Raw genomic sequence first — 26865 nt, forward strand, 5'->3', positions numbered from 1 at the left:
TATATATATATATATATATATATATATATATATATATAGTGACTCATATGAAACTACCACAACTCCTGTCAGACCGAGGAAAGAGCAACCCCACTGCAGGTATGTTTACTTTTGGGCTGCCACTCATCTGCAATTTGGAGGCCAAACACCTTAAATTACATTATGTTATTTTCTTCTTCTTCTTTTTTTTTTTTTTAAAAAAAATTGATATATGTTTACAATTTTAAAATGTGAGGATTAAAAAATAATAAAAGCACTTTAAAAGCCTGTGGTAGCCTACAAAAATAATGACAAACCTCCTCACTGACTCCGATATAATGATAAATGTCATACAATTGTTAAGACTGTTTTTGCAGAGAAATGCCAAATAAAGGGAAAAACATCTCATTTTTATTTTGACAGGTATCTGAAGTGAGTTTGCTGAATATGGTATTTAAAATCCTGTTGATTTCCCTGTGCTTACTGCACCTCTCCATTCACTGTAAAGGACGCCCCCTGAGGTAAATCCTCCCTCCTTTTATTTTATTTCGGATCAATCATTGAACTTAGCAAGCTTATTATAAATTATGTTGCAATCTTATCAGACTTTTTTTTTTTCCAAAACTCGAACTAACTTCTGGGATTAATTCTGCAGTAAAAGGACGGTGAGTGAAATATATATATATATATATATATATATATATATATATATATATACATATATATATACATATATATATATTGGAGCACATCTTTAGTGAAGGAGATATAAAATGACCAGCAACACTTTAACCCTATGAAGCCAAGTGTATTGTGTCTGACACAGTTTCTGAAAAATTTTGGATCACTTTGTGGTGGAAACTTTAGTCAAAGCCCTTTTGTACACCGTATGATACTGGTCTCCTGTCTCCTGGCAGACACCAGAAAGCAGGAAATTACACTACAATAATTCAGACCAATTACATGGTAATGAATGTTTTGGGTTTTTTTTAAAATTTTTTAAATGTTTCAAATGTTGTTAAAGGGACAAATGAAGACTTCAGATGAAAGAAAATTTACTTTTCTGCCCAGTTGTTCTAAGGTTGGGCTTTCAGGGTTTAAAACCTTAACGACATAAAAGCATCACCTTAATCAGTGGTAAATATGAAGGAAATATGTGGATTTTAAGAAGAAATGTTTAAAAACAGACAATGAGGAGGCCTTTTAATGTTTGAAGCCAGAACTGGTCCTTCCCCAGCAATAGCCCATCCGTTTCAGCCTTGTATTAGATCTAGGACCATCACAAGGAAATGAAAACCACAGACACCCTAATCCGCATGCTGACGTTTGGAAGCAGCAGTTGCTGCTGCCCATTAATCTGGGAAAGGTTATGAGGCCTTTATCAAACAACTAAGTGTCCATCCTTCTACAGTTGCCAAGCTTCCCAGGAGCAGAAAGTCGGGACAGGAAAACAACATAGCAACACAGTTTAGGTTAATTTGCATATTTCCTGCAGACTGATCTGCCAAAGTGGACATCTTTGGTCATACTGCACAGCATCACCAAATACTGCATGCTAGCACAAACATCACAACCGCCAAGCGTGCCGGTGGACGGGTGATGAGCTCCTTGCAGTCATTGAGTGGACCATAAATGTGTTTGGTTTTTGTATTGTTTGCTCATGTGAAGCACTTTGTGATTTTATATATTGAGAGGCGGTAAAAATAAACTTTTACTAACCAATTTACCAACTTCATCTGTGTATGAGTGTGTTCCAGGGTCAAATGTGATGCCACTGGTCTGACATGCAACAGGACAATTCCCACAAAACAGCTACAAATCTAAAAAAAAAGGCTGAAAAGATATAAAATGAGGTGTTACAGTGGTCCAGACAAAGTCCAGAACTCAACCTGATTGTGTTGGAAGCTGTGCAGAAAACTTCGACCAATCAAAGCAGACACAGAGCAAAATTCTTCCACAACAAAGAGAGAAGTTAATATGCAGAAAACAAGTACTTCAAATTATTGCTGCTAAAGGGGCTTTCACATGTTTTTGTGTTGTGGAGTGCATTTACCTTTTCAACACTTTGCATTCAGGCTTTTTTTTCCAAAAACAATTATATAATTTTTCATGCTTTGCAGCTCTTCTGAATTCATATTTATGACCTGGTGACACTGTTATGTCCTGATACATCAAACTTTATTGAGAGAAGTCCTTTATTTGAAAGTAAATATTTAGCTCACTTAGCATCCCTCCCAAGCTGGCACAAAAAACTAAAACTATGAACACTAGCAATGTCAACTAGTCCTTGTTTACTAAATCAAATTTTTCCTGAACGTCAGACCAACAATCATTTCTAAATGTCTGCTTCCTGTCTGTCATGCGATCATCTGGGTCAAACTCTTCTTTACCCCTTCGGTTTTCAGCCACAGGTGTCCCGAAGGGTCGTCAAGCCGCAGAAGCGAATAGCTCACGCTAAAAAGAAGCCCCGAGTTTCTTATTATGGTCGCATACATTACACATTAGGTAACCATCATGGTATGAGTTTTCTAAATGTAGAAAGAGCAAGGGATGGCTATGTGTGTGTTTCAACACCACTAAATCAGGGGTCTCTAACTCCAGTCCTCGAGGACCGGTATCTGGCAGGTTTTTGTTGTGTCCCTGCACCAACACACCTGATTCAGATCAAACGGATCCAACAGCTTCTTGTCAAGCTATTCATTCATTTTGGTCAGGTGTGTTGGAGCAGGGAGACAACAGAAACCTGAAGGAAACACTTGCCCTCGAGGACTGAAGTTTGACACCTGTGCTCTAAATCTTGGTTTATACTCAACTGAAGATTATTAAAAAAGTGGTGATTAAACTCCCCCCTGTGCTTGTAGAGTGGTATATCTCGTCATGAAGACCACCTGGACAGAAGAGGGGACGTTTTACCAGGACAAGCTGGAGTTCTTGCTCTCTAAAAACCATGATGATCATCATCCTCGTGGGCTGTTCTGGACTCCTCCCTCTGTTCCCTCTAGCAAAACGGGGCATGACGGGACCAGCAGAGAAGGCTCAGTATGAGGTTTTGTATCTGTCAACATATTTCTGTTACTGCTCTAACAAAAAATCTTTTAATTAAGCAATTTAAAATATAAGTTAAACAGCAGTTTTTATTGTCCCATGAAAGCAGCGTTTGCACGTGTTGGGCCATAAACAAATGGTTTTAATGGTCAGCGATTAAAGCTGTTTACATACCAGTGCAATAAGATTTATGGCGATCGGCAGAGCCCTTCAGCGACACTGACCTCCTCTTGCTCTCCTGTGATACTATTACGGACCACACTGGCCACAGCCTGTTAAAATGACATCTGCTGAGCACATTGACCTCTGACCTTCGCTTATGTCCTGCAACATGTCGTCCATATTACCTCATGCTTACTCAATGTGCAGGGTTTTCACCTATAGCATGAAAAAGCAAGGAGGCAGGATGACTTCAAGGGACAGCAATTACATAAGATGGCGACCCCTTCAGCCAAAGTGACATCAGAAAATGCGGCAGTCGGAAAACGAGATGATTTGAGACAGATCGTTTTTCAGCATGACTGAAGCTGCTGTGCAAAATGTGCTAACACAGTTGGGCATCGCCATTAACCTGACATCAGCTGCTGCAAATCAGGTGGATGAGAAAGGCAAGCTACTCGACAAGACTCGAACGTAGAGTTAATATTTAAATGGGGAGTAAATAAGTGACAAAAGGACAGTTTTCCACTTTGTCTCAGGTTTACTTGAGGTGCAATTTGCATTTACAAAAGCTGATCAATAATATTGTTTTCAGAACAATTCCTGAAATCATTAAAATATTTTCACTACTGAGTTGTCTGTGTTTAATCAAGTGACATCTGAAGGCCTGAAAACCAGCAATTCAATACACATGCTTGGCTTTGTCCCCTTAATACAGAGATCTCTTCAGATTGTCTGGGTCAATTCATTTTAGAGTATCTGTGTGTTTGCTGCCACGTTGAAAACATACTTTTCCCATCTAAGTTTTCCCCTTTACTTCTGGAATTCTTGTGGTGCTGATTTGCTGACTTTTAACCTAGTAAATGACTTGTCCAGCTTTCAGTCCTACCATATCAGCATATGTATATATGTATCTCTCTCTCTCTCTCTCTCTCTCTCTCTCTCTCTCTCTATATATATATATATATATATATATATATATATATATATATATATATATATATATATAGAGAGAGAGAGAGAGAGAGAGAGAGAGAGAGAGAGAGAGAGAGAGAGAGAGAGAGAGAGATATGTATGATCAGATATAACACTCGTGGAAAAAAACAAAACAAAAAAGCCCAAAAATACCTTATTTTAGATATTTTGTTTTTGCATCTTTCATAACTGGATTGAAGGTTAAATTATATGCAGCTTTATTACTGTTATAACACATAGTAACTGTTTTGGAAATTTTTCAATAAAGTACAAAACAAAAACCCTGTTATCAGCTTTCTAGCTTGTTATTTTGATATCTTTTTAAACACAAAGCGGTACTTATTTTTGTCATAAAGCATTTTAACATTATAAAGAAATATACTTGTTTTGGTAGAGTAAATTATATCTACAGAGACGATGTGGGGGCCATTTAGTTTGCAACATTCAGGTTTCTGTCTGTCAATAACTCAGAGTAGGAGACTTTAATCTTATTAAAGTTGTTGGTCGTCCTAGAAAGACAGATCTGATATCAGCCATGTGTTCAGATAGTTGAGCTACTGCTGCATTTAGTGAACATTTTAAACCAGAAGTCTGCTTTTTTCACAAAAAAAAAAAGAAAAGAAAATAGGCATGTTTAAGAAATGTAGTAAATTAATCTGAGTACATTCATTAATTTTCTCTTTGTAAAAGTCATATTTATACACACACCTGCACACACACATTTGGGATTTGTTTCCAGCTCTGTGAGGTGATAGTGCAGCAACAGAAAACTCTCCTCAGGCAACAATGTAATACTCCCAACATGAAGAACACGGACATGGACACTAAGATGAGGGATTATATGATGTAATGAGGGTTTCAGGAGATAACCCGGATCTCCACATAATGAAATTAGATATCATGGGACATGCAGGAGATTTTGATGTAAATGATCCATTTATGTTGTGTCACAGTTTTGCTGGGCTTCATGTGGCTTTTTCTACTTTTTTAAAAGAGATCCAAAATAGACCGAAGTCTTAACAGAAACCTGAGGGCACAGAAGCCGAGACGTGTTCTCAACCCACTCAGAGTTATTGTGGTCATTTAAGATCTGAAAGGCAGCGGAAATCTTCCTGAAACTCCTCAAGCACCCACGGAAAACAATGATACACACATCTTTTTTTTTTCTCTTTTTTTATTAATAAAAAAAAAAAATATATATATATTTTAAAAAAAATGATACACACATCTTTTTTTCTCTCTTTTTTTATTAATAAAAAAATGTAAAAAATATATATTAAAAAAAAAAATGATACACACATCTACGTCAGGGATGGTGATTTGTTCTTTTTCCTTTTTGTTTTTGCTCAGTTTTCATCATCACAACACATATGGTGATCAGCCGAGGAAACGGTTTCCCAGACTTAGACGTTTAATATATCTTCAGTATTGGGTGTCCAGAGAAACCAGTGCCACAATTTATTTTTCCACTTTCATGATACAACTAATTAGTCAAATAATTTATTCCGATTATATAGAATTAGATTTGTTTCAGAACCCAAAAAGGTAAATGATGATAAAACTGTTGTAACAGACGAGTATCTGACTGACTCAGAAAAGGCCAGTGACAACAATAATTATGATAAAGGCTTTAATAGATCAGGGAATGCCATGGAGCACTGGGGTGATGAGCAGGAACTGGGATGAAGTTTGCTGGTAAAGTCAGCTAGATGGAAAACCTCAGCTGTCAAAGTTCGCGGGGGTGTGGGGACCCAAATGCAAGACAGAGAGGCAGGAGGCAGACCAAATGTAGGAACAAGGTTTTAATCTTTAAACTAAACAGAAAGGACGAAGACCAAACAGGCCACTACAGAAAGGCTAAAACAACACAATGAACCAGCAAGTGGGAGAGGAAACTGAGGGGTTTAAATACAGGGAAACACAACAAGACACAGGGGTATTAATAAACTAATTGAGTCCAGGTGGATTTAATGAAGGCAAAGGAAGGTAAAACGGAAAACAAGACATGAGAGAACTAAACAAGGAAAACTACTAAACAAAACCAGAACTAAAAAGACAAAACAAACTCCACATCATGACATCATCAGAGTCAAAGAAAAACAAACAAACAAAAACTGTAATTTAGTAAATAAAAAACAACCAGATTTCGAGTTTCTAGCAGACTGAAGGAACTCACGTAAGAGTTACGACAAACCAAGTTGATGATACAGGGCTGGATGGTAGAAGATGCAGTGATGTTTACAGATGTTATAAAGTAGAAGTCTAAGTAAAAGTAAAGTAGAAGTCCTGGCATGTTTTTAACGATGCATTTAGAACTTAAAAGTGTTTTAACTAACAGGCTCATCTACCTGCAGTGGAGCTGAGCTGATTACATTCATCTGGTTTAGTGAGTGGTTGGAAAGAGCTTCTACTTCTACTTCTACTTTATACACCTCTTGATGTTTGTAGTTGGGGTTGAGAAGGAGTTGAGTCAGTCTGGAGGTAGGTAGGCACAGGGAATGATGGGTAATCTTCAGTCAGATGGCAGGGAGAACTGAGGAATATAGGCTTGCAGAGATTAACCAGATATTGAATGACATTCGTGATGTGTTAGGACAAGGGGACAGAAGCCAAATATCCAAACAAGGTCCAGATCCTTAATCCATCAATCATAGCCAAGTCTAAAGGCCATGACAGAGTGAACCAGGCTCAGAGATTAAATGAGAGGAGAACAGATCCAGGGTCAGAGCTAGCTCGAGTCAGTGGCCAGGAGTGATAGGATGTAATGCCCCATGCTTTGGAGCTCGTTTGTAGCAATTCAGGAAGTATTTCTGGGATGCACTAAAGTATGAACACATCAATGCTTGGATCATTTTAGAGGAGAGACATCAGTATATGTCCCAAGCTCAGCAGCCTGGCTTGGAAAGAAGCTCAGATCTAAACCAAAACAGCAGTAAGAAGCACCTTCACCACCCTCTTCCTGCTGAAACCAATGAACCAAAACCACACGTGACAAAAAACACAAATAAGACCCCTTGTGCCATTAATATACAGTATAACAGGGCTATTTAATTCAGTCCCACGTGGGCCACAGTCCTGCAGGTTTGGTGTCCCTGCTACAACACATCTGACTCAAATTAAATGGATCCAACAGCCTATCAATCTCAAGATCAGAGAAGATCAGAAATGCAAAGTCTACTGTATACATAGATGAAAAGAAAATCAGTCAGATTTTTCTATCAACATTCATGATGGCAGTTTTTGCATCTATCTACACCCAACAGCTATGTCATGATGGTCTCTTGATTTGTATCTTAGTTCTGGTTTCCTGTTTTAGTTTGTAGTTTTCCTTGTTTAGTTCCTTCATGTCTTGTTTCCTGTTCATTAGTTCACCTGGTCTTGTTTATTTCATTCACTTCACCTGTGTCTTGTTTTGTTCCTGTGTATTTATATTTGTATTAATCTCCCTTTGCACGTACAAGCTGCACCTTCTGTTGACAGTTTTAAGTCTTTGCTTAAAACACATTTCTTTGCACAAGCGTTCAACTCAGGCTAACAGAGACTCTTTATTAACTTAAGTCCAAATTATTTACTGATTTTTTAAATTCATGGTTGCAATAGTCTATTATTGTACTGTTTTCTGTGTGTGTTCTTTTATATTGTTCAGCACTTTGGGAGCAGTGTTACTGTTTGGAAATGTGCTGTATAAATGAAGTTGACCTTGACCTTACAGCCCTTGGTTTCTGTTCCTGATTGCTGGTTCATTTTGTTGGTCTTTGGTACCTCCTGTTTCTGCATGCCCCCAGTTTTGTTTTTTGGGATTAAAAAACAGCTTTTCTGCATTTCCGGCTCCAGTCTCCTGCATTTTGGTCCTCATCTTCATGCCAGCGTGACAAGCTAAGACTAGAGAGGTGATCTCTATAACAACTTCTAACAAGCCTGAAAATCCTTGCTGCTTTATTTATTGCCAGCCCCTTCAAAGTCACCTCCACATTTTCTCCACCAGGAGAAATATCAGATTTTGACTGAGTTGCAGGGAGAGAATGAGTCATGGTGAAAACAGTTGAAAGGCTGAGAAAAGTTAGTCGGGTTTATGGAATTACTGAATAGAATTGGCGACACACATAAAAAGAAATTATGTTTTCTCTTTTGTTTTCACTGACACACTTAAGAGTTTATTATGTGTTGGTACATTCAGGTGCTTTCGGATTGTTTCTTTTAATTGAATTTCTAGTGTTTCAAATTAAAAGAGGTAGACATTTTAGCAGCAAGGGCGACATCAAGTGGTGTGAACATTCTTTACAGCATGAATAATGATCTTTTTTTGTCAAGTCAAATTTCTTCAGCCAGTGGCACCCTTAAAACACGCACGTTTAGCCTTTAGGCTATAGAAAGCCGGCTAATTATTATAATTAGAAACGAAAAAATAATTACTAAGCAATTCCGAGCTGGGTAGCAGCATTTTAAAAAGTCAAACAGGATGAAAACGCAACGTTTTCTTTAGACAAACAGAGTTCCTGGTGAGAAGTTCGTCTATACGAGGCGTATTTGAACGCAACACGAACCCGGGGCGGCTGAGGCGGTCTCTTTGAAGGTAAACTCACCGGGCAGCCGGAGCTGAACATTACCTCCCAGGTGAGCATCAAGTTATGTCAAACCTATTGAAACGTTTACAGCTGAGTCATAAAATTTTCTCAATTAAGCGGTGAAGCAAGAGAATAAGCCAAATAGATGCTAAAAAAAGACGCAAACACGGTCCGTTTCTGTCGGCGCGCTCTTCAAACAAACAACATAAAAAAAAAAAATCCTTTTAGCCCAGTTATGTAAAACTTGCGCCATTTTTGGGGTGAAATAGTAAGTTGGCAGTTTTTCAATGAAAACTAAAAATACATAATGGAGTTGTTTCTCTCAGTTACACAAACATAACTTTGGTAAAAAGTTTGCAGAGCACAAAGCCAGAATTGCAGGAAATATTGTATCAAAGGTGGGCAGAACATATGTGTGTATGTGCTGTATGGTAAACACCTCCTTACTAAAAGTGTTGCATTGAATTACATATTTCTAAAAGAATATGTTGCAATGATAAATGGAAATGCAGTAAGTTTGTACCAAGCTTGAAGGTCAGTATCTTCTTTAGTACAGCCTGAAAGCTGGAAAAGCTTTCCTTTAACTTCTGGTTCAGTGATGTTGATGTCCTCTCCTCTTTTAGTCCTGTTGTGGTGCCATTTGCCATACCTCAACCTTTGGTTAGCTGTTACATTTTTAAACGGCTTTGGACATAAAGTTGCATGGTATCTGCTGTGGATAGGTTTTTAGGCCTGACACTGCTTCTTTTGCCCTTTACCTGTTGAGTTTCCTCATTTTCTGTAAGGGCACCATGCTGAGATATACCAAGTTTTCAACTAATCACTCTTTGGGAATGAAAACACAAATTTCTGTGTCTTAAACTGTACTATTTTTGGCATTTTTAAAGAGGAAAATTAAAGAGATATGAATTAGTGTCTTTGTAATAGGCTGCTAGTAACAAAGAGCCTCTGTTCTGTTGACACAACACTGGTTCATCCTGAGCTTAGTAGTCTTGAATGATTCATAGGTCAGTGTTCAGTACCGTAATAAACAAAAACAAATAAACTCTGAAGTTACAAATGCCTCTGTTCAAAGAAAAACCTTCAGGAAGCCTGGATACTTGTTGCTCAAGATCTTTCCTTGAAATATGAAGGCATTATAGCATGATGAAGAAGAAATCAAACAAGAATCTTTAAAAATACATAAAAGAATTTCAATTGAGATAAAAAGCTGAAACAGAATAAGATAAAATGCAGTAAATAATTAACATCTGTTTTACATAAAAAGATTTTCACCTAAAACGGCTGAGTTTCAGCAGCCCTGTTGTTTTCTGGGAGTTTGTTCCACATGTGAGGAACATAAAACATGAACGCTGCTTCTCCATGTTTAGTTCTGAGACTGGGAACAGAAAGTAGATTTGGCATGGTGGAGCTGGTTCTGGATCCGGTTGGTTCATAACAAACCAGCAGCTGCTGAATGGGTTTCAACCCTGAAGCATTCAGTGCTTTCCAAACTCACAGACAGATTTTCAAGTCAATTCTTCGAGAGCCAGGAAGACATGTAGTCTACTGGAAAGTCTAATGGTTGACCGAAAGGATCCCATTCAGGTTAGTTTTGTTATTGGAGAAGTGAGACCATGGATGGTTCCACACAACAAACATTTTATCACAAATGTTTATTTCTGTTTTACAAAACTTACTAATACACTAAAGTATAAGAAGTATTTTATTTTGGCGTCAATGTGCTCTTTATACTCAACAACCATTATCAAGCTGCAACGTGTTTCTCTCATTCACCTGTCAAAAACCAGCTGATCTGAACCAGCACGTTGCTATGGAGATGCGTGTGACAGAGTGATGCAACAGGGATTGAACTTCGTGTACGTAATATGAAAATAATGCACGCTAGTTGACATTAGAATTATCACTGACCATGGTATAAAACCTAACAATGAACAGATATATGTAGCTGTGCCACACATACAGATAACTGAGGCTTGTATATGAACCCCACTGGTGGTATTACAGCTATACTACAGGGGTGTTTGTTAAGCATGTCTTAATAAACCTCACAGGACAGTAATTGACTTTACAGAGAACACTTGTTGACTTATTTAATTGTTTTCTGATAGATGAGGGCTTTCAGGCTTTCACACACTTGATATGAGATTTATTTGGGGAGTGTTTTACTTGGTATGGAAAGTGGTATCATAAATCATAAGAAGATGATAATCAGAATTAATGTGTTGCTGCTGGTTTAGGTAAGCGAGTAAGAAGTGGGTACTTAATCTTCTACATTAAAGCTGAAAACGTTAATGTTCCAGAGAATATAAAAGGCAGACAGTAAATAGTATTTAAGAACAAGTGGAGCTCTTAGAGGGATTTTAAATAAAGAGGCTATAACTTTTCTTCCCGTTGATGCAGAATAGTTTTTACTTTCGTGAATTTTGTCATGGGAGAAACAGACCACATTCATCAAGTCTGCCACCTGCTTTATAAACAATGAAAAGATAATTTTAAAAAACGCTCTGTGGATGAAATGGAATGATATTGATGGGATTTTCCATCATTTTATCCTCAGACCTCCAATAACATGCTTAGGTTATCAGAGGATGTGTTCTTTCCTTTTACACAGCTGGTGCAGCAATTTGATATGGTTCTAAATGTTTGGATAATCCTTAAATTTGTCCCGCAGAAGATAAATAATCCTTCAAATTAAGCAGAACTGTGAGGAAAACTTGTCATTTTAAAATTAAAAATGGAACTAACAATAATGAGGCTCCAGATACTGGTTGGTTTGATTATTAATACTACATCTTTTCTGTATGAATTAGTCGATTCAAACACTCATCTCACACTTCCTTTAGCATATGTGCGACATGTGTGCCTCCTTGGTGCAGCGGCAACTTGAAGCCATATTCAGCAGTAAATGAGGGCGCAGACAGTGATGAACTGGGACATGGGTGTCAAACTCTGGCCCGCAGGCCAATTTTGGCCCGCTGTGTAATTGTATTTGGCCCACGAGGCAAAATTAAATGACTAAGTAGTCATATAGCTCTAGTACTAGAGCTGGACCGCTAGTATTATACAGCACATGTGCTGCAATTTTACAAACCCGGTGATGGTTTGGTGCGTCAGTCAGGACAGGACCTTCTTCTCTGTAGACAGTAGTCATAGCAACTTGAAGCTACTGCATCAGAGATGGCGAAATAAGCCTGGCCGTTCAATGAGAGAGAGTTTGTGAAAAAGTGTATGATGAAAGTTTGTGAGCCCAGAGAAAAAAACAAGCATTTTCAAATGAGAGCCTGAGTGGAAACACAGTGGCTGATCACACGTGATGTTGCCACCGAGGTTAAATGAGGTTCATTGTCATATTTACAAGATTTTTTCAATAAATATCGATGTTGGCCCGCAAGTTTGTCCAATTTTAAATTTTGGCCCACTGTACATTTGAGTTTGACGCCCCTGAACTGGGAGGTATAGTTTAGTCAATAAGTCATAGGCTGTGTCTGAATGTCAATTCAATTCAATTTAATTTATTTATGAAGCGCTTTTCCAACATAAAAAATGCGACCCAAAGTGCTTAACAATTTACAATCATTCCCGCCCAACCAAACCTCCAATCCAAATGATGACAGGCACAATAGAAACACACACACACACACACACACACACACACAGAATCTTTAAAAGGGGCGCGTCTCTGAGTTTTGGTTCTCCCTAAAGCCAGACTGAAATTTCTAAAGAGCCTTCTGTGTATCAGTCAGCTGAATGAAAGCAAATTTCTCTAAAACACACCATTTACATTGTGGCCTGTATAGCAGTAACACCATTTTCTAGAGGTGTCTGAATATCCTGAGAGAGAAAAAGCAGTGCACTCAAAATTACCCACAATGCATCTTGAAAAACAGTGAGCATCGACAGTCACTAGATGGGTCAGTATAGACCACAATGCATTGCAGGCAGGAGCTCAAAATTACTCGTGACGTCAAAGCAGGTTAAAAACGGAAAATTATAATCATTCATTTTATTTCCTTATTTGTATAAAAAAAATGCAACAAAAAATAAAATACAAAATAAGAAAATATTTTCACATGAGTTTGGACTAGATTTGGATAGATGCTTCATGGTTGCCGTGGTGACACCTGGTAGTCACATGATCTGCGACAAGGAGAGTGCACTAAATAGTGTGCTATATAGTGTAGGCCTGTGTAGCAAATGAGGAGTTCGGGACAAGTGTGCACTTTCAGACACAGACTCAGTGATTCATTTCAACACTCAGAGGAGGGAAACTCATGAAAATCTAAAGCGCTAAGAATAAAAATTCCCTTTTCCACAAATCCCAGGTGCAAATTTAGTTTTTTTTTTGCCTGCCAGGAAATGACACCATAATTTGAGCTGTGACGGGCGCAGAGCTTTTGTAAATGCATGTTTGTAAATATGGAAAATATGAACGAAATTCTCACAGCTTTAACACGTAACATCCCAAGCCCAATTTTTGCTGCTTGGTCCACCTGTTATTTATTTTTAAATGTAAAAACACAACTCTTTTAATGCAAATCAACACACAAACTGGTTTCAGGACAACCTTCATTTTCAGATTATGAGGCAAACATGATGCAGCAGCGTAAAGTCCAACCAGAATGAAAACCTAACAAAATATTAACAGAACTTAGAAGTAAGAAGACCGACAGTGAGTAAACCTTCTCTCATCTGAATATCATTTGCTCAAATCAAGTCTATTGACGATAAAAAGAAACACAACAAACTTTTTACATATTTACACTTTTTTCTACATGCATTTGGACCTATTTACAGTTATTTATGCCACTAATTACCTACAGTCTTCATAAAGCATATTCACTACTTGCAGAACAATGTAAAGTTCATAGATTTTATCAGCTACAGTGGGATTAAACAGCAGTTACGAAGACAGAAAGCTGGAAACCAGTTGCTGAGAAATGTTCACTGCTGCGGGAAGAGATTCCCACTGCTTCTAAACAATGTCATTTAGAGTAGTTGAAGATTTCTCCAATTCTTTCTCCAATAGTTAAGCTACTGTGGAAAAACAAAACAAAACAAAAAAATAATTTAAAAAAAATAGAAACCCTGTTAACACATTAATATCAAATTGTAAAATTAATTTTATATGTAATAAAAATTACTATTGTAGCCTACAGGTAAGTTGTATTTTTCTTAAATAACCCCATATTTGCTGCCACATCGATGGTCATGCTGCTTCTCTACTACTAATTTAGGATAAAAAAAACAACAACTTGGATTTCATGTTTAAAACGGACATATTTAAAGCTGGGGTAGGTAATGTTGGGGAGCGAGCAGGATGTGAAGTGGCGCCCTGTTTTGGCTCCTCCCGCTTTGCCTTCTTGCATTTTCCAAGTTCCAAGTTTCTTCTTCACTACTTTGTATTTTCATCCTAACACGCTGTTTATATGCAGGGTGTGGCTATCAGATATGCGCTGCGAGAGGGGGAGGAGGGGAGCCGGGAGAAGAAGCTTACGAAATATAGGAAAAGAACAACTTCAATTCGGCCTAAACATTTTGATTGGTCAGTTTTTACAGATTTACAGTAAACTGAGGGGTCTAACTATATTTCTTATTGTTCATGATTACAAAATGTACAGACTACTATCAGGACGAGGAACCACTTCCCTCAAAGTAAAAAAAATGTCTCTGAGCAAGATTACCAACCCCAGCATGAAGATAATGCCCCTTTATAATACACCTTCTTACTTCTTTCTCTTTGTATATATTTGATCGTTTTTACTGTATGAACACCCTGGTGCAACAATTTGCTACAGGATTAATAAAGTTCTTATGTTATGTTGTTATGTTATGTTATGTTATGTTATGTTATGTTATGTCATTTTATTTTATTTTATTTTATCTTATCTTAATCTCTTTTCTTTTTGTTTGTTGTAGGGACTCATGAGTGACTTTGAGGATGCAGACTTCAGTCAGGAGTCTTGGACTCTACCTGAGAAGAAAAAAAAAGGAAAAAATGAGTCCAAGAAGAAGAAAAAAGACCCAAAACATAGGAATAAAAAAGGGCAGAAACAACAGAAAAACCCAAAATGCAATGAAAAAACAGTGGAAACAAAAGAAAAAAAAGAAAAGAAAAAAAAGAAGAAGAAAGGGAAGAAGAAAAGGACAAATGAATTGGAATTAGATTATATTACATTCACACAGGTTACTGGGGACCAAGCTAAACATTGGGAAACACCTGCAGCATCAAATCCACTCCAGAACGATCAGGATCAGGGGATCAAGAAGAAATCCAAGAAAAGAAAGATGGTGGCGTTTGGTTTATCGCCCGTCAACATTCGCATTAAACGTCCTAAATTTGCCTCGTCGTCCAAAGAGATGACAGCTGTAACGGAGGGCAATAGCTGTTCCCAGGTCTCAGTGACAGGACGCAGCCAGATTCAGCCTCGTGATAACGACTCTCAGTGTACCAGCGATGAAATCAACAGCCAGGATCTCTTTATCACCCAAAAAACATTCAGGGCATCGCCTGTCCAACCTTCCAGCAGCGAAGCCAGCGACAGACCTCCAACTATATCTCCTCAAGTGTTCAAACAGCGAAACAAAGGCCGGCGCGCAGCTGAGAGAGAGATAAAACACAAACATTCGTTGAACTCACACTCCCATCAGCTGTGCGGAGCGTCACACCGGCTGGTGCGAGAGCTGAAATCAGATAAAGCAGAAGAAGAGGAGGAAATTCATGAAAAATCCTCTTTTCAGACACAGACGAAGTTAAAAGCAAACACGCCTGAAAGGAAAAAAGTTTCTTTAAGTTTACAGCCCAAAGTGGAGAATCCTTTCCTGGATGAGCCAGTTACTATAAACCCCACCCCAGTGACTTCCTCTAGCCAGCGCTCCTCTTCGTCGTCCCCACCTCCAGCACAAAGAGTGAGCACCCACACGCAGACAGAGAACTTCTTCAGCTGCGAGCTGTCCTCCTACCTCAGCTTCTGCCAGAGAAACAAACCAGCGGTGCACTTTGAACACCTGAAAGCGTTGGATTTGAGCTTACCGCAGAGGGTGAGAAAACACCTCTGCTTGTCAGTGGATTTGTCAGTGATCGACATGGGAGAAGGCGCGGAGAAGCTTCATGACCAGAAACCGTCTTTGCTCCCGGCGAAGGGGAAAGATGAGAGCGGTGTGGCTGTGTCTGCTTCTCCACAAATGAATGACGACGAGGTAAAGAAGGATTTTTCTGGTCAAAGTAGAAGAACTCAGAGCCCCCAATCAGATGCTGAGCTCAAGTCTGCGGACGCGACCACCTCCAGCGAGGAAGACCACCACTACCGCGCTGGCAGGAGAGACCCCATCCAGGTGACAGCACACAATCCTCTATAAGCTGAATGCAGATCAGGGGGGTCAAACATACAGAAAACTGTCCCGTCTGGGGTCCAGTCTGCTCCGCGGTGGGGGTGGGGGGGGGGGGGAGAATTAGCTAAATGTTAGAATGACATAAAGAGAAACTGCATTTTCTGATGTTTCTTTGTGAGGTTGTGGGGTTTTTTTTTTATGTTTAAATCTTAAAAACCTTTACATGACATGGAGAAATTGTATATTTGTCATATATTTCTTTTTTAAATTTAATTTAACCTTTATTTAACCATATGAAATTTTGAACAACTTTTAATTTACATCACTGACCTGGCATTTCTTACCTAAACCCTTAATGTCTGAATTTGTTTACAATTCTACAACAAAAAAGAAATACAAGATAAAAATCTGGAAAAATAACAAACAGGACTGATCTAAAATGAAATACAATTAAATATTAAATACATTCAGAATTAATAAGGATGATTAATGAATAAATAAAGAAATTAGTGAATAAAAAGCAAATAACGATATTGAATTAATTATGTATAAAGAAATAAAATTCAGAAGTGGTGTGTATATTGCACTTTGCGGAGATAAACAGTAGGGCTGTGACGATATGGTTTTGTCCCGATTCGATTCTAATTTTTTTTTGGTGCCAATTCGATTTAAATTGCAATTCTCACAATTCTTTGATATTGCTAAATTTTGTAGATTAAAAACTAAAAAAGAAAGTACAAAACTTTTTGGATTTAAATTAAGAAACAACACAGTAGCCGGACCATCATTCTGCTGCTATAATGCCCAAAAATACAAGTAAAAAGATCAATAAAAATGACAATTTTTATAATGGATTATTATTATTATTTATTTGGAAAAAAAACAAAACTATTTTTTTAACAAAAAAAAAAAAAAAAAAAATTGATTTTAAAATTGTGAAGCAAAAAATCCCCATATTTGATTTTTTGATTTGATTTTCCTGTCCCTAATAAACAGATCAGGTTTCAGTTTGTATTTATGATTAAATGTTTTGTCATTTGGCAGATCCATAATGATTTGGAGCTTTTAATGCACAGGTTAAGGATCAAATACTTGCGCTTCAGCTCATGTTCATGATGCTTTTCATAAGGATTAACTGTAAATATTCTGATTATTCTCTTCGCTGAACTAAATCAAAAGGAAAATGTGAGTTTTTGTTATTTTTAGGTTATTATGCTGTTATACTACTGGTCCAGCACTTTGCTATTTGAAGCCGCTGAACTAAAATATGTCTGACACCCGTTTGAAAATCATGTTGCGACAAACCACACGTTTAACTCCACCGGGAATTCACAGATCTTTTACTAGAAGGTTTATGGACAAATGCACGTTGTTTTATCTTGCATAATAGTCTTATTCCGTTTGTTTAATTCTATGAACTGTTAGAAACATCTGACCTGAATTTTACATATTGATTATTTTTCTAACTTTAGGTGAAAGGAGTCCAGATGAAACTAAACAAACCCTTCTTTTTCAAGACGAAAGGAGAGGGACGGTCGCCTCGGCCGGAGTCGCCGCTGATGAAACTCTCTCAGGACATTCAGGTTAAGAAGCGCCGCTGAGGATCATCAGAAAGGAAGCGTATGAAGCCGTTCGGAGCTCGGCCTGCAGTCAGTAGCTGCCACAAAACGTACCTTCTCAACCAGATGCGCTATAACATCTGGAACATGTTCAGTATTCCCATAGCTCCAGTTTGTATTAATGGCAATGAAGAGTTGATGTTTTCATTGGAAGTTTTGATGTAAGAAGCATTTTTTAGTGTTCTTTTTAAAAGTGGGGCATTTCCTGTAGGAAGTTAGTCCTGCCTGACACGGAACTCATAAATAACACAAAATTCACCCCTAATGACACTGTATCCTAGTTGTTGGACACATGAAAAAAGCTGCCATTAATTGTCCAAAAGTAACTAATTTTCCGGCCACGCTGCGTTCAAGTTGCTCATAAAGTTTGTTAGGACTGTTCCTATTAATGACTTTCAATTCATTTTATTTTCCTTTTTCTTTTATAAAACTATTATCAGGTTGTTAAAAACTTTGTCTGAAGAGTCTTTTATCAAATAAAGGTTATTTATTTACATTTCTACGTGGTCTGGAAGTCTTAAGAATCACCAGTACCGATTCCACACCACTGTTGATTTAAGGTTCATTTATTTAAATCCCATATAAGAATAGATGTAACTTTTGTTTCTTGCACACTGTCACCCATTTACAACCAGAGTTTAATAGTTTTCTGCACAGACGTGTGTTCTGATTTTAAGTTAGATATTATTAACCTTACTACTATCAGGTAGCAAAAGCATGAAAAGCTTCTAAGAGAAGCTTTAATACAACATTGGTGTTTTCCAGGAACATTTTTGAGAACAGTCTAGTTATGTCTGAAGAGTTTGATGCCCATCCAGCTCCAGAGGTGGAAGAAGACGTAGACGGGGATGGTGACCGGCAGCAGCAGGCTGTAGAAACACAGACTGTTGCTGCTGGTGCAGCCTTGTGGGAAGTTGTCGTCAACGGCAGCAGAGTAAAACAAACCAAAAAGAGACACTATGGGGATCAGTCCCACCATCATGGACAGGGAGAACATTCTGACAGATTTCTTCTGCTGATAATTAAATAAATATCTGAGAATATATCACATCCACTTCTGCTAGAACGCAACAAAACAGCAAGTTGCAGACATAATCTCGTGCCTGTATTTTACTCAGTCCAACACATTTATTACACCAGTGTTCAGCCTGTCTTTTTCTTACAGACGGAGGTTTTGTGATTTGAGTTATTGTGCAGGTTTGTTGGAAGCGTCAGTGTCTTTCTGCAGCAGCCTGGCCTCCTGAGGGATCATATTGGGAATGCCGTCAACGATGGGATAAGCGATGCCCAGTTCCTCATTGATCAGCTCGTTGGTCTCAGCATTGTACCTGGGGAAGGATGAGACCAATGATTTTAGTACACGTTATTCAATACATTGCCAAAATAACTGCTTGTTCATTATCTGTTGATAAACTAGTTGAATTAACCATCGGTTAGGTGTCTAAAAGAAATGGCAGTGATGACATTATCTCTTCCACAAACCACACAGAGAAAAAGACAGCTTTTTACTAATCAATTAAGAGACAAAATATTGAGTATTTGAGGTGTTATGTTGTTGGCTAGACTAAAACTCCTTTCACTGGTAGGAACTTTATACCAGTGAAAGGTTTTAGTCTATCCAGCAGTATAACAGGATAACATAACTTGGTAAAATATGTCAGACAAATTAGTTTGTCTGAGGAGAACATGGGTGACTTATAAAATGTCTTCACCCTCCAATAAGATACACATCTTTTAGTAAAAACGAGCTGCAACTGCAGAGAGTCCTAACAAAATACAGCTTTTTATACACGATCACATCTCTATTTGGTGGCGTTTCTCACCTTACAATTTACATCACAAAACTAGACAATAGGGGTGGGAAAATTGAAAATCGCAATCTTTTACTTCACAACTTTAAAATTGATTTTTTGTTAAAAAAAACGATTTAAAAAAAAATCCATGATAAGACTTTTTGTCATTTTTATTGTTTTTATTGATACTTGTCTTCTTGTAGTGGAAAAGTTCACAGTCTTGAGCTGGAAAACTTTTCTGAGATGAGGAGTTCAAGGAAATTTTTACTGCATAAAAATAAGACGATGACTAAGCCACTTTCAGCAGATAAACTCCTTTTGGTAAACAAACCTGAGACATCTCATGTAAAGTCTAACAGTCAGATGTAAAAACCAGGAAGTGTCACGTAGCAACAGTACATGAAGATGACTTTTTCCCTGCAGGACGACCTTCTTATTACCTTGCTTCTGGAACTCCTAAAAACACTCTTTTGTAACACAACTGTCACTGCTCATGTTTTATTTGCAGTATATACGTGCAGGCATCACTGTTTGTGCACCAGTAAAGGAAAGTAAACAAAACTATAGCTTTAAAACATCAGAATAATGCAAAAGTTATGAATTTTTTTTTTTTTAGGGCTGTGACGATATGCTTTGTCCGGATTCGATTCCGATTTATTGGGTGCCAATTCGATTTAAATTGTGATTCTCACAATTCCTTGATATTGATGATTTTTGTAGATTAAAAACAAAATAAATGTATGAAAATTTTTTTTTTTTTACACTCATTTTCTTTCATTTCAGTTAGGAAAAAACAACACAGTAGCCCTATAGCATCATTCTGCTGCTATAAAGCCCAAGAAAACAAGTTAAAAGATAAAAACAATAAACATTAAATAAATAAACAATAAAAATGGCTAATTTTTTTAAATAATGGATTATTTTTATTTATTTGAATTTTTTTTTTTTTTAATCTGTTTTAAAATTGTCACACAAAAACTCCAGATTTTCAATTTTTTGATTCGATTTTCCCACCCCTAATTAGAGTGTGCGTGTGTGAATGCGTCACAATTTTAAAACAGATTAATAAAAAAAAAAAAAACTATTTTATTCCCATTTAAATAAAACTTATTGATTATAAAACTTTTGTAATTTTTATTGATCTTTTTACTTGTCTTCTTGAGCATTATAGCTACTGTTTTTTTCCTAACCGAAATCAAGAAAAATGACGAGCAAAAAAAAAAGTTTTATATATTTATTTTGTTTTTAATCAACAAAAATGAGTAATATCGAAGAATTGTGAGAATCGCAATTTAAATCAAATCGGCACAAAAAAAAAAAAAAAAATAGAAAAAAAATCGGAATCGTATCGAATCGGAACATAAGCGTGTCCTCACAGCCCTACTAGACAACTTATCAAATTTTCAGATTTAACCTCAGATTCAGAAATGAAAATCCCCGATATTAGATCAGTTTTCTGGGTCTTTCTGTCTCACGGTGGTGGAAGTGAGTTAACCCCCCCCCACCCCCAGACCCCATAGTTTGTTACGGGATCCGCCGTCACCTCAGCGGCTTCTTGGACAGCGGACACACGAGGAACTCCAGCAGCGATGAGTCGAAAGGCGGCTGCACTTCGTCCTTCACGTCGGTGAAGCTTCTCGTCGATACCCAGCCGCTGGTTAACGTCTGTGTAAACGGTGCATGTTTCACATGACGGTGAACAGGAGCTGCTTCTGTCACCAGTCTGCTCAAAACATTCCTAAACATGACCAAAAAGTGCACAAAGCGCAGCAAAGTCTCCAAACGGAAGCATCACGTTATGTGCACCAAAATAACACGTCCGCTTCCGGTGAACTTTGATAGGTTCCGCGACTAACATTTTTTTCGGATTTGTTTGTTCAGTAAATTGTTCTGGATTAATGTACAAACTTTTATTAAAAAGAAAATAGAACATTGTGTACATTTAAAAGAGAAAGACACTTTTTTTTTTTATTTTGAAGATAAAAAAAAGTAGAAAAGGACATGACATTTTTTGTACAACTTTGTTATACTCATGGGAAAGTTTCATATTCATAAAAGGAAATGGGCTGACGGCAAGCCGAGCTTTGCAATGTTTTTACAAGAACTTTTTCAATACAGCACCATAATTAAAGATCTTGAAAATCCTAAGGCCTTAAAAATTACGGGCATATAATATAGTCTCACTGATATTTTGTATGATATGTATGTGTATAGACCGCATTCACAGGTGAAGATGCTCAATTTTTATTATCTTTTTATGTATTGTCCATGGCCTGCATATTCTTTTTGTACCCATTTCATTTAATTCTTATCCCCCTGACTTATTAGTTTATGTTCTGTATTTTTTGTTCTATTGTGTAATAAAAGATGAAAAAACAACCCAAAACAAAACAAAAAAACAAAAACAATTTCTCTCGGCGATTTTTGACTGAAACATCTAAAATTCCTTTGTGTAAATATTTATTTAATAATAAATGTGAAAAAATGTTTAAATAAATTACACCCATTCTTTGAATAGTTTTTGCCCCTCCCCAACGTATTACATATAGTCATTACATATGTCATACATATGTCATGGCCATGCTTACAGTTCCCATATTAGCCACATGGTGGCAGTGTTTCATCGCAATACGAATTTTGATACACCAGAACTCGCATCAGATTCTAAAAATAAACACTGCAATGAAATTAATCTCCATTTTTGTTGATCAGATTTTGATTGTTCCATTTAATGAATTACATTAAATTAATATTAATAATAACATCAATATTAATAAATTGATAAATTCTAGTAAGATTCCTTCAGCGATTTCCTCTATGTATGAAGCTTTGTTTCCACAAGAAATAAAGAAAAAGTTGGGGCATATCTTAAATTAAACGAAAGAGATAGATTTTACAGCAGTTGTTGTTTGTACTCTAGCTTTACTGAAACCCTGTTGATATCGTGAACATGATTTCCCAGCAGGTTAACTATACAATATTAGATAATGTCAAGGAATATGCTGCCAACAGTTGCAGAATGCATTTCCTCATATTGCTCTGAGACTTTCTTGGCAGCGCCCCAACTTGTTTAAAACTGCCTCTAACTATAATATATCCCACTGCTGGGTACATGACAGACTTTCTAATACAGCCCTTCCCCCCTCTTCCAAGTCGCTTGGACTTGGATATAGTCGTGTATCACAGTTTTCATAATTTTTTGACGTATGGACACTATAAATCAAATAACATAGAGGGCTGTTAACATATAATTTATAAAAAAGTTTTTAAGACATTACTTGTTTTTAGGTGTTATTTCCTTTATTTAGTACTGCTTGTGCAGCATGACAAGCTTAAGCTATAGGGCCAAACATACTTTTTACATACAATGTCAGATGTTTTGCATCACTTTATGGTGAAAAAAAAATGCTCAAAATCCTGTTCAGCACAATCTAATACTCGTCTTCTGCCTCTTAACAGATTGCAGGACACAGAAAACCTGGTATTAAATAGTAAATTCTTTGCAATTGAAAGATGAGGATAATCAGTGCTTAGTCACTTTAAGATTCTACAGAAATTCCCTCATGAGTTCAGGGGGTACCTGCTTCTCACCCAATGATTACTGGGATAGGCTCCAGCTTCCTCGTGACCCTTTAATTGGACTAGATGGTTAACAAAATGGATGAATGAATAAATGACTGAATGGATAAATGAATGGATGATGGATGGAAGGATGGATAGATGGATAGAAGGATGAATGGATGGATGGATGGAAGGATGGATGGACAGATGGATGGATGGGTGAATGAATGAATGAATGAATGAATTGATGGCCGGCCGGCCGGACGGATGGATGAATGGATGGATGGGTGGATGGATAGATGGATGGATGGATGGATGGATGGATAGATGGATTGATGGACGGACGGAAGGAATGGATGGATAGACAGATGGATGATAAACAGATGGATAAATAAATGGATGGATGGATGGGTGGATAGATGGATGGGTGGACAGACAGATGGATGGATGAATGAATGGATGGATGGGTGGATAGATGGATGGGTGGACAGACAGATGGATGGATGAATGAATGGATGGATGGATAGATGATGGAAGGATGGATGGTTGAATGAATGAATGGATAGATGGATTAATGGACGGATGGACAGACGAATGAATGAATGGGTGGATGGATGGATGGATGGAAGGATAGGAGGACAGACAGATGGATGGATGAATGACTGAATGGATGGATAGATGATGAAAGGATGAATGGATGAATCAATAAATGGATAGATGGATTAATGGATGGACGGACAGACGAATGAATGAATAAATGAATGAATGAATAAATTGATGGATGGCCGGCCAGATGGACGAATGGATGGATAGATGGATTGATGGAAGGATGGATTGATGGATGGACGGAAGGAATGGATGGATGGATAGACAGATGGATGGATAAACAGATGGATGAATGAATGGATGGATGGCTGGGTGGATTGATGGAAGGACAAACAGATGGATGGATGAATGAATGGATGGATGGGTGGATAGATGGATGGGTGGACAGACAGATGGATGGATGAATGAATAGATGGATGGATAGATGATGGAAGGATGGATGGTTGAATGAATAAATGGATAGATGGATTAATAGACGGACGGACAGACGAATGAATGAATGGGTGGATGGATGGATGGATGGAAGGATGGGTGGACAGACAGATGGATGGATGAATGAATGAATGGATGGATAGATGATGGAAGGATGGATGGATGAATGAATGAATGAATGGATAGAATGATTAATGGATGGATGGACAGACGAATGAATGAATGGGTGGATGGATGGATGGATGGAAGGATGGGTGGACAGACAGATGGATGGATGAATGAATGAATGGATGGATAGATGATGGAAGGATGGATGGATGAATGAATGAATGAATGGATAGAATGATTAATGGATGGATGGACAGACGAATGAATGAATAAATGAATGAATGAATAAATTGATGGATGGCTGGCCATAAGGACGAATGGATGGATAGATGGATTGATGGATGGATGGATTGATGGATGGACGGATGGATGGAAGGAATGGATGGATGGATGGATGGACAAACAGATGGATGGATGAATGAATGGATGGATGGATAGATGATGGAAGGATGGGTGGATGAATGAATGAATGGATAGATGGGTTAATGGACGGACGGACAGACGAATGAATGAATGAATGAATGGGTGGATGGATGAATGGATGATGAAAGGATGGACGGACAGATGGATGGATGGGTGAATGAATGAATAAACGAATGAATGAATGAATGAATGAATGAATGAATGAATGAATGAATGAATGAATTCATGGATGGCCGGCCAGATGGACGAATGGATGGATGGATGGATTGCTGGACGGACGGATGGACAGAAGGAATGGATGGATGGATAGACAGATGGATGGATGGATGGATGGGTGGATGGATGGATGGACAGAGAGATGGATGGATGAATGAATGGATGGATGGATGGATGGATGGATGGATGGATGGATGGACAGAAGGAATGGATGGATGGATAGACAGATGGATGGATGGATGGATGGGTGGATGGATGGATGGACAGAGAGATGGATGGATGAATGAATGGATGGATGGATGGATGGATGGATGGATGGATGGATGGATGGATGGGTGGACAGACAGATGGATGGATGGATGATGAATGAATGGATGGATGGACAGATGGATGAATGAATGAATGGATGGATGGATGAATGGATGGATGGATCGACAGACAGATGGATGAATGAATGAATGGATGGATGGACAGACAGATGAATGAATGAATGGATGAATAGACAGACAGATGAATGAATGAATTGAATGATGGATGGATGGATGGATGGACAGACAGACAGATGAATGAATGAATGAATGAATGAATGGATGGACAGACAGATGGATGAATGAATGGATGGATGGATGGATGGATGGATGGATGGATGGATGGATGGATGGATGATTTCAGGTCCAGATGGTGGACAGTATCCCTCCAGCTTCGTCGTATCTTTCACCCCTGCTTCAGACGCTCCTGCATCCTGGAAAAAGTTTTCGCTCTTGACTTAGTTTCATATTAGTTTCTTAGTTCTTGTTGAAGACAAAATTCCCAGAGTCAGCCTGTCATGTTTGACTGCTGTGGTGGTACTAATGAGACGGTGTTCAGAGTTTAATTACCTCCTTAAGTTCTGGTAGGAATCATGGCCAAATAATTAAATCTTCATTTCAGCAGATGAGAGTGTTTTGCCTCCACTAGCATGAAAGTCATTCAGGAGCTTTTTGACAAACTTCCAACAGGTGCGTCTGGTGAAGAATGCCTACTGTCAGGCCACTTCAATGTGAAAGCTTAGATGAAGAAGCATTGCACTGATCTTGAAGGTTTCCTGCATCTTTACAGACAGACTGTGGAACTCCAGCTGTGGTTGATGGGAATCTGTTTGGAAGCAACTGGATGCAGAAGAACAGTGTCATAAAAAAAAAAACTATTTTAGTTTCAAGAACCAAGAAATACACATCCTTTTGTCTTCATTCAAGCTCTTAAGAATAACATTCTGCACAAACACCTTTAGATTTACATTTCTTGTATGTTTAAAATCCTGATGAGAAAGAAATAAAGGAGTTTATTTCAAATGAGTCAGACATGAAAAAGTTCAAACTTTGTAAATACTCTGAACGTTCAAGCCCCAATAAAAGCGTTGCAAGGAGGATTACATAATGGATATCTTTGTTTAAACAGTATTTCAATAAGCCAACTGCAAATAAAACTAAGTTAATAAATAAAACTATAAATAAACTATAAATCTCTCCCGATCGAAAGAAGTAACTCTTAAATAAAACAGCAAGACAGCAGACTGTTAACATGAAGGTCAGCTGAAGGGAAACAAAAGGCTGTCTGACGGATTCTGTGGGACAACTGGACAAACACACTACTGCTCTGATATACAGTCATTTATCGTGATTCATCTCTTTATCTAAAACTTGAAAACTCAGACTGAATGACTATCGTTTACATGTGACCCAGGACAAAGCTCACAAATGAACCAATACAGATGTTTGTATTCTCCTTTTTCCTCTCTAAAGGTAAGAAACTTACCCGATCCCAAGAATTTGTTAAAAATATAACCGCTCGGCAGGAGTTAAGCAACAAAAACAATGAAACAAATTTTGATTTTAATTAATGTTAATTAATCTACAGTACTGTGTTGTTAATGTCTGATTTTGTGAAATGCTTCATTTGCTTTAGCTTTGTCCCCAGTTTTGTCCTCATGTGTTGTCTTTTCTGGCGCTCTCTGGTATTTTGGTGCTTTTTTTTATCTGGTTTTGTTGTGTTTCTACTTGTGCTTTGAGCTCC

The 26865-nt window shown here is 37.7% G+C and overlaps 2 protein-coding genes across 2 annotated transcripts; both read right to left on the reverse strand.

The window, feature by feature from the left end:
• Nucleotides 1-17407: 17407 nt before the first annotated feature.
• Nucleotides 17408-18671, reverse strand: LOC306770990 (phosphatidylinositol N-acetylglucosaminyltransferase subunit Y-like; the record flags this gene model as incomplete). Its single annotated transcript, XM_079260010.1, has 1 exon — nt 17408-18671. One exon carries the CDS (start codon nt 18669-18671, stop codon nt 18459-18461), a length of 213 nt encoding a protein of 70 aa, XP_079116136.1. The 3' UTR covers nt 17408-18458.
• A 174-nt stretch (nt 18672-18845) lies between these two features.
• pyurf (PIGY upstream open reading frame) lies at nt 18846-21262 on the reverse strand. The gene is made up of 2 exons (XM_079259999.1): nt 21011-21262; nt 18846-19002 (listed from the first exon to the last, which is right to left on the reverse strand). The coding sequence occupies exons 1-2, from the start codon at nt 21211-21213 to the stop codon at nt 18861-18863; spliced, it is 345 nt and encodes a 114-aa protein (XP_079116125.1). The 5' UTR covers nt 21214-21262; the 3' UTR covers nt 18846-18860.
• Between the last annotated feature and the right edge of the window lie 5603 nt (nt 21263-26865).

This window comes from Telmatherina bonti, assembly GCF_933228915.1.
Source record: "Telmatherina bonti genome assembly, chromosome: 2".
NCBI classification, from domain to species: domain Eukaryota; kingdom Metazoa; phylum Chordata; class Actinopteri; order Atheriniformes; family Telmatherinidae; genus Telmatherina; species Telmatherina bonti.

Bases quoted from the DNA above. Each gene is read 5' to 3' on its own strand.
- pyurf (XM_079259999.1), bottom strand. From the start codon at position 21,213: ATGTTTAGGAATGTTTTGAGCAGACTGGTGACAGAAGCAGCTCCTGTT. The intron at 19,003-21,010 runs GTGACGGCGGAT...ATCCTTCCCCAG, and splicing joins CTGTCCAAGAAGCCGCTGAG to GTACAATGCTGAGACCAACG.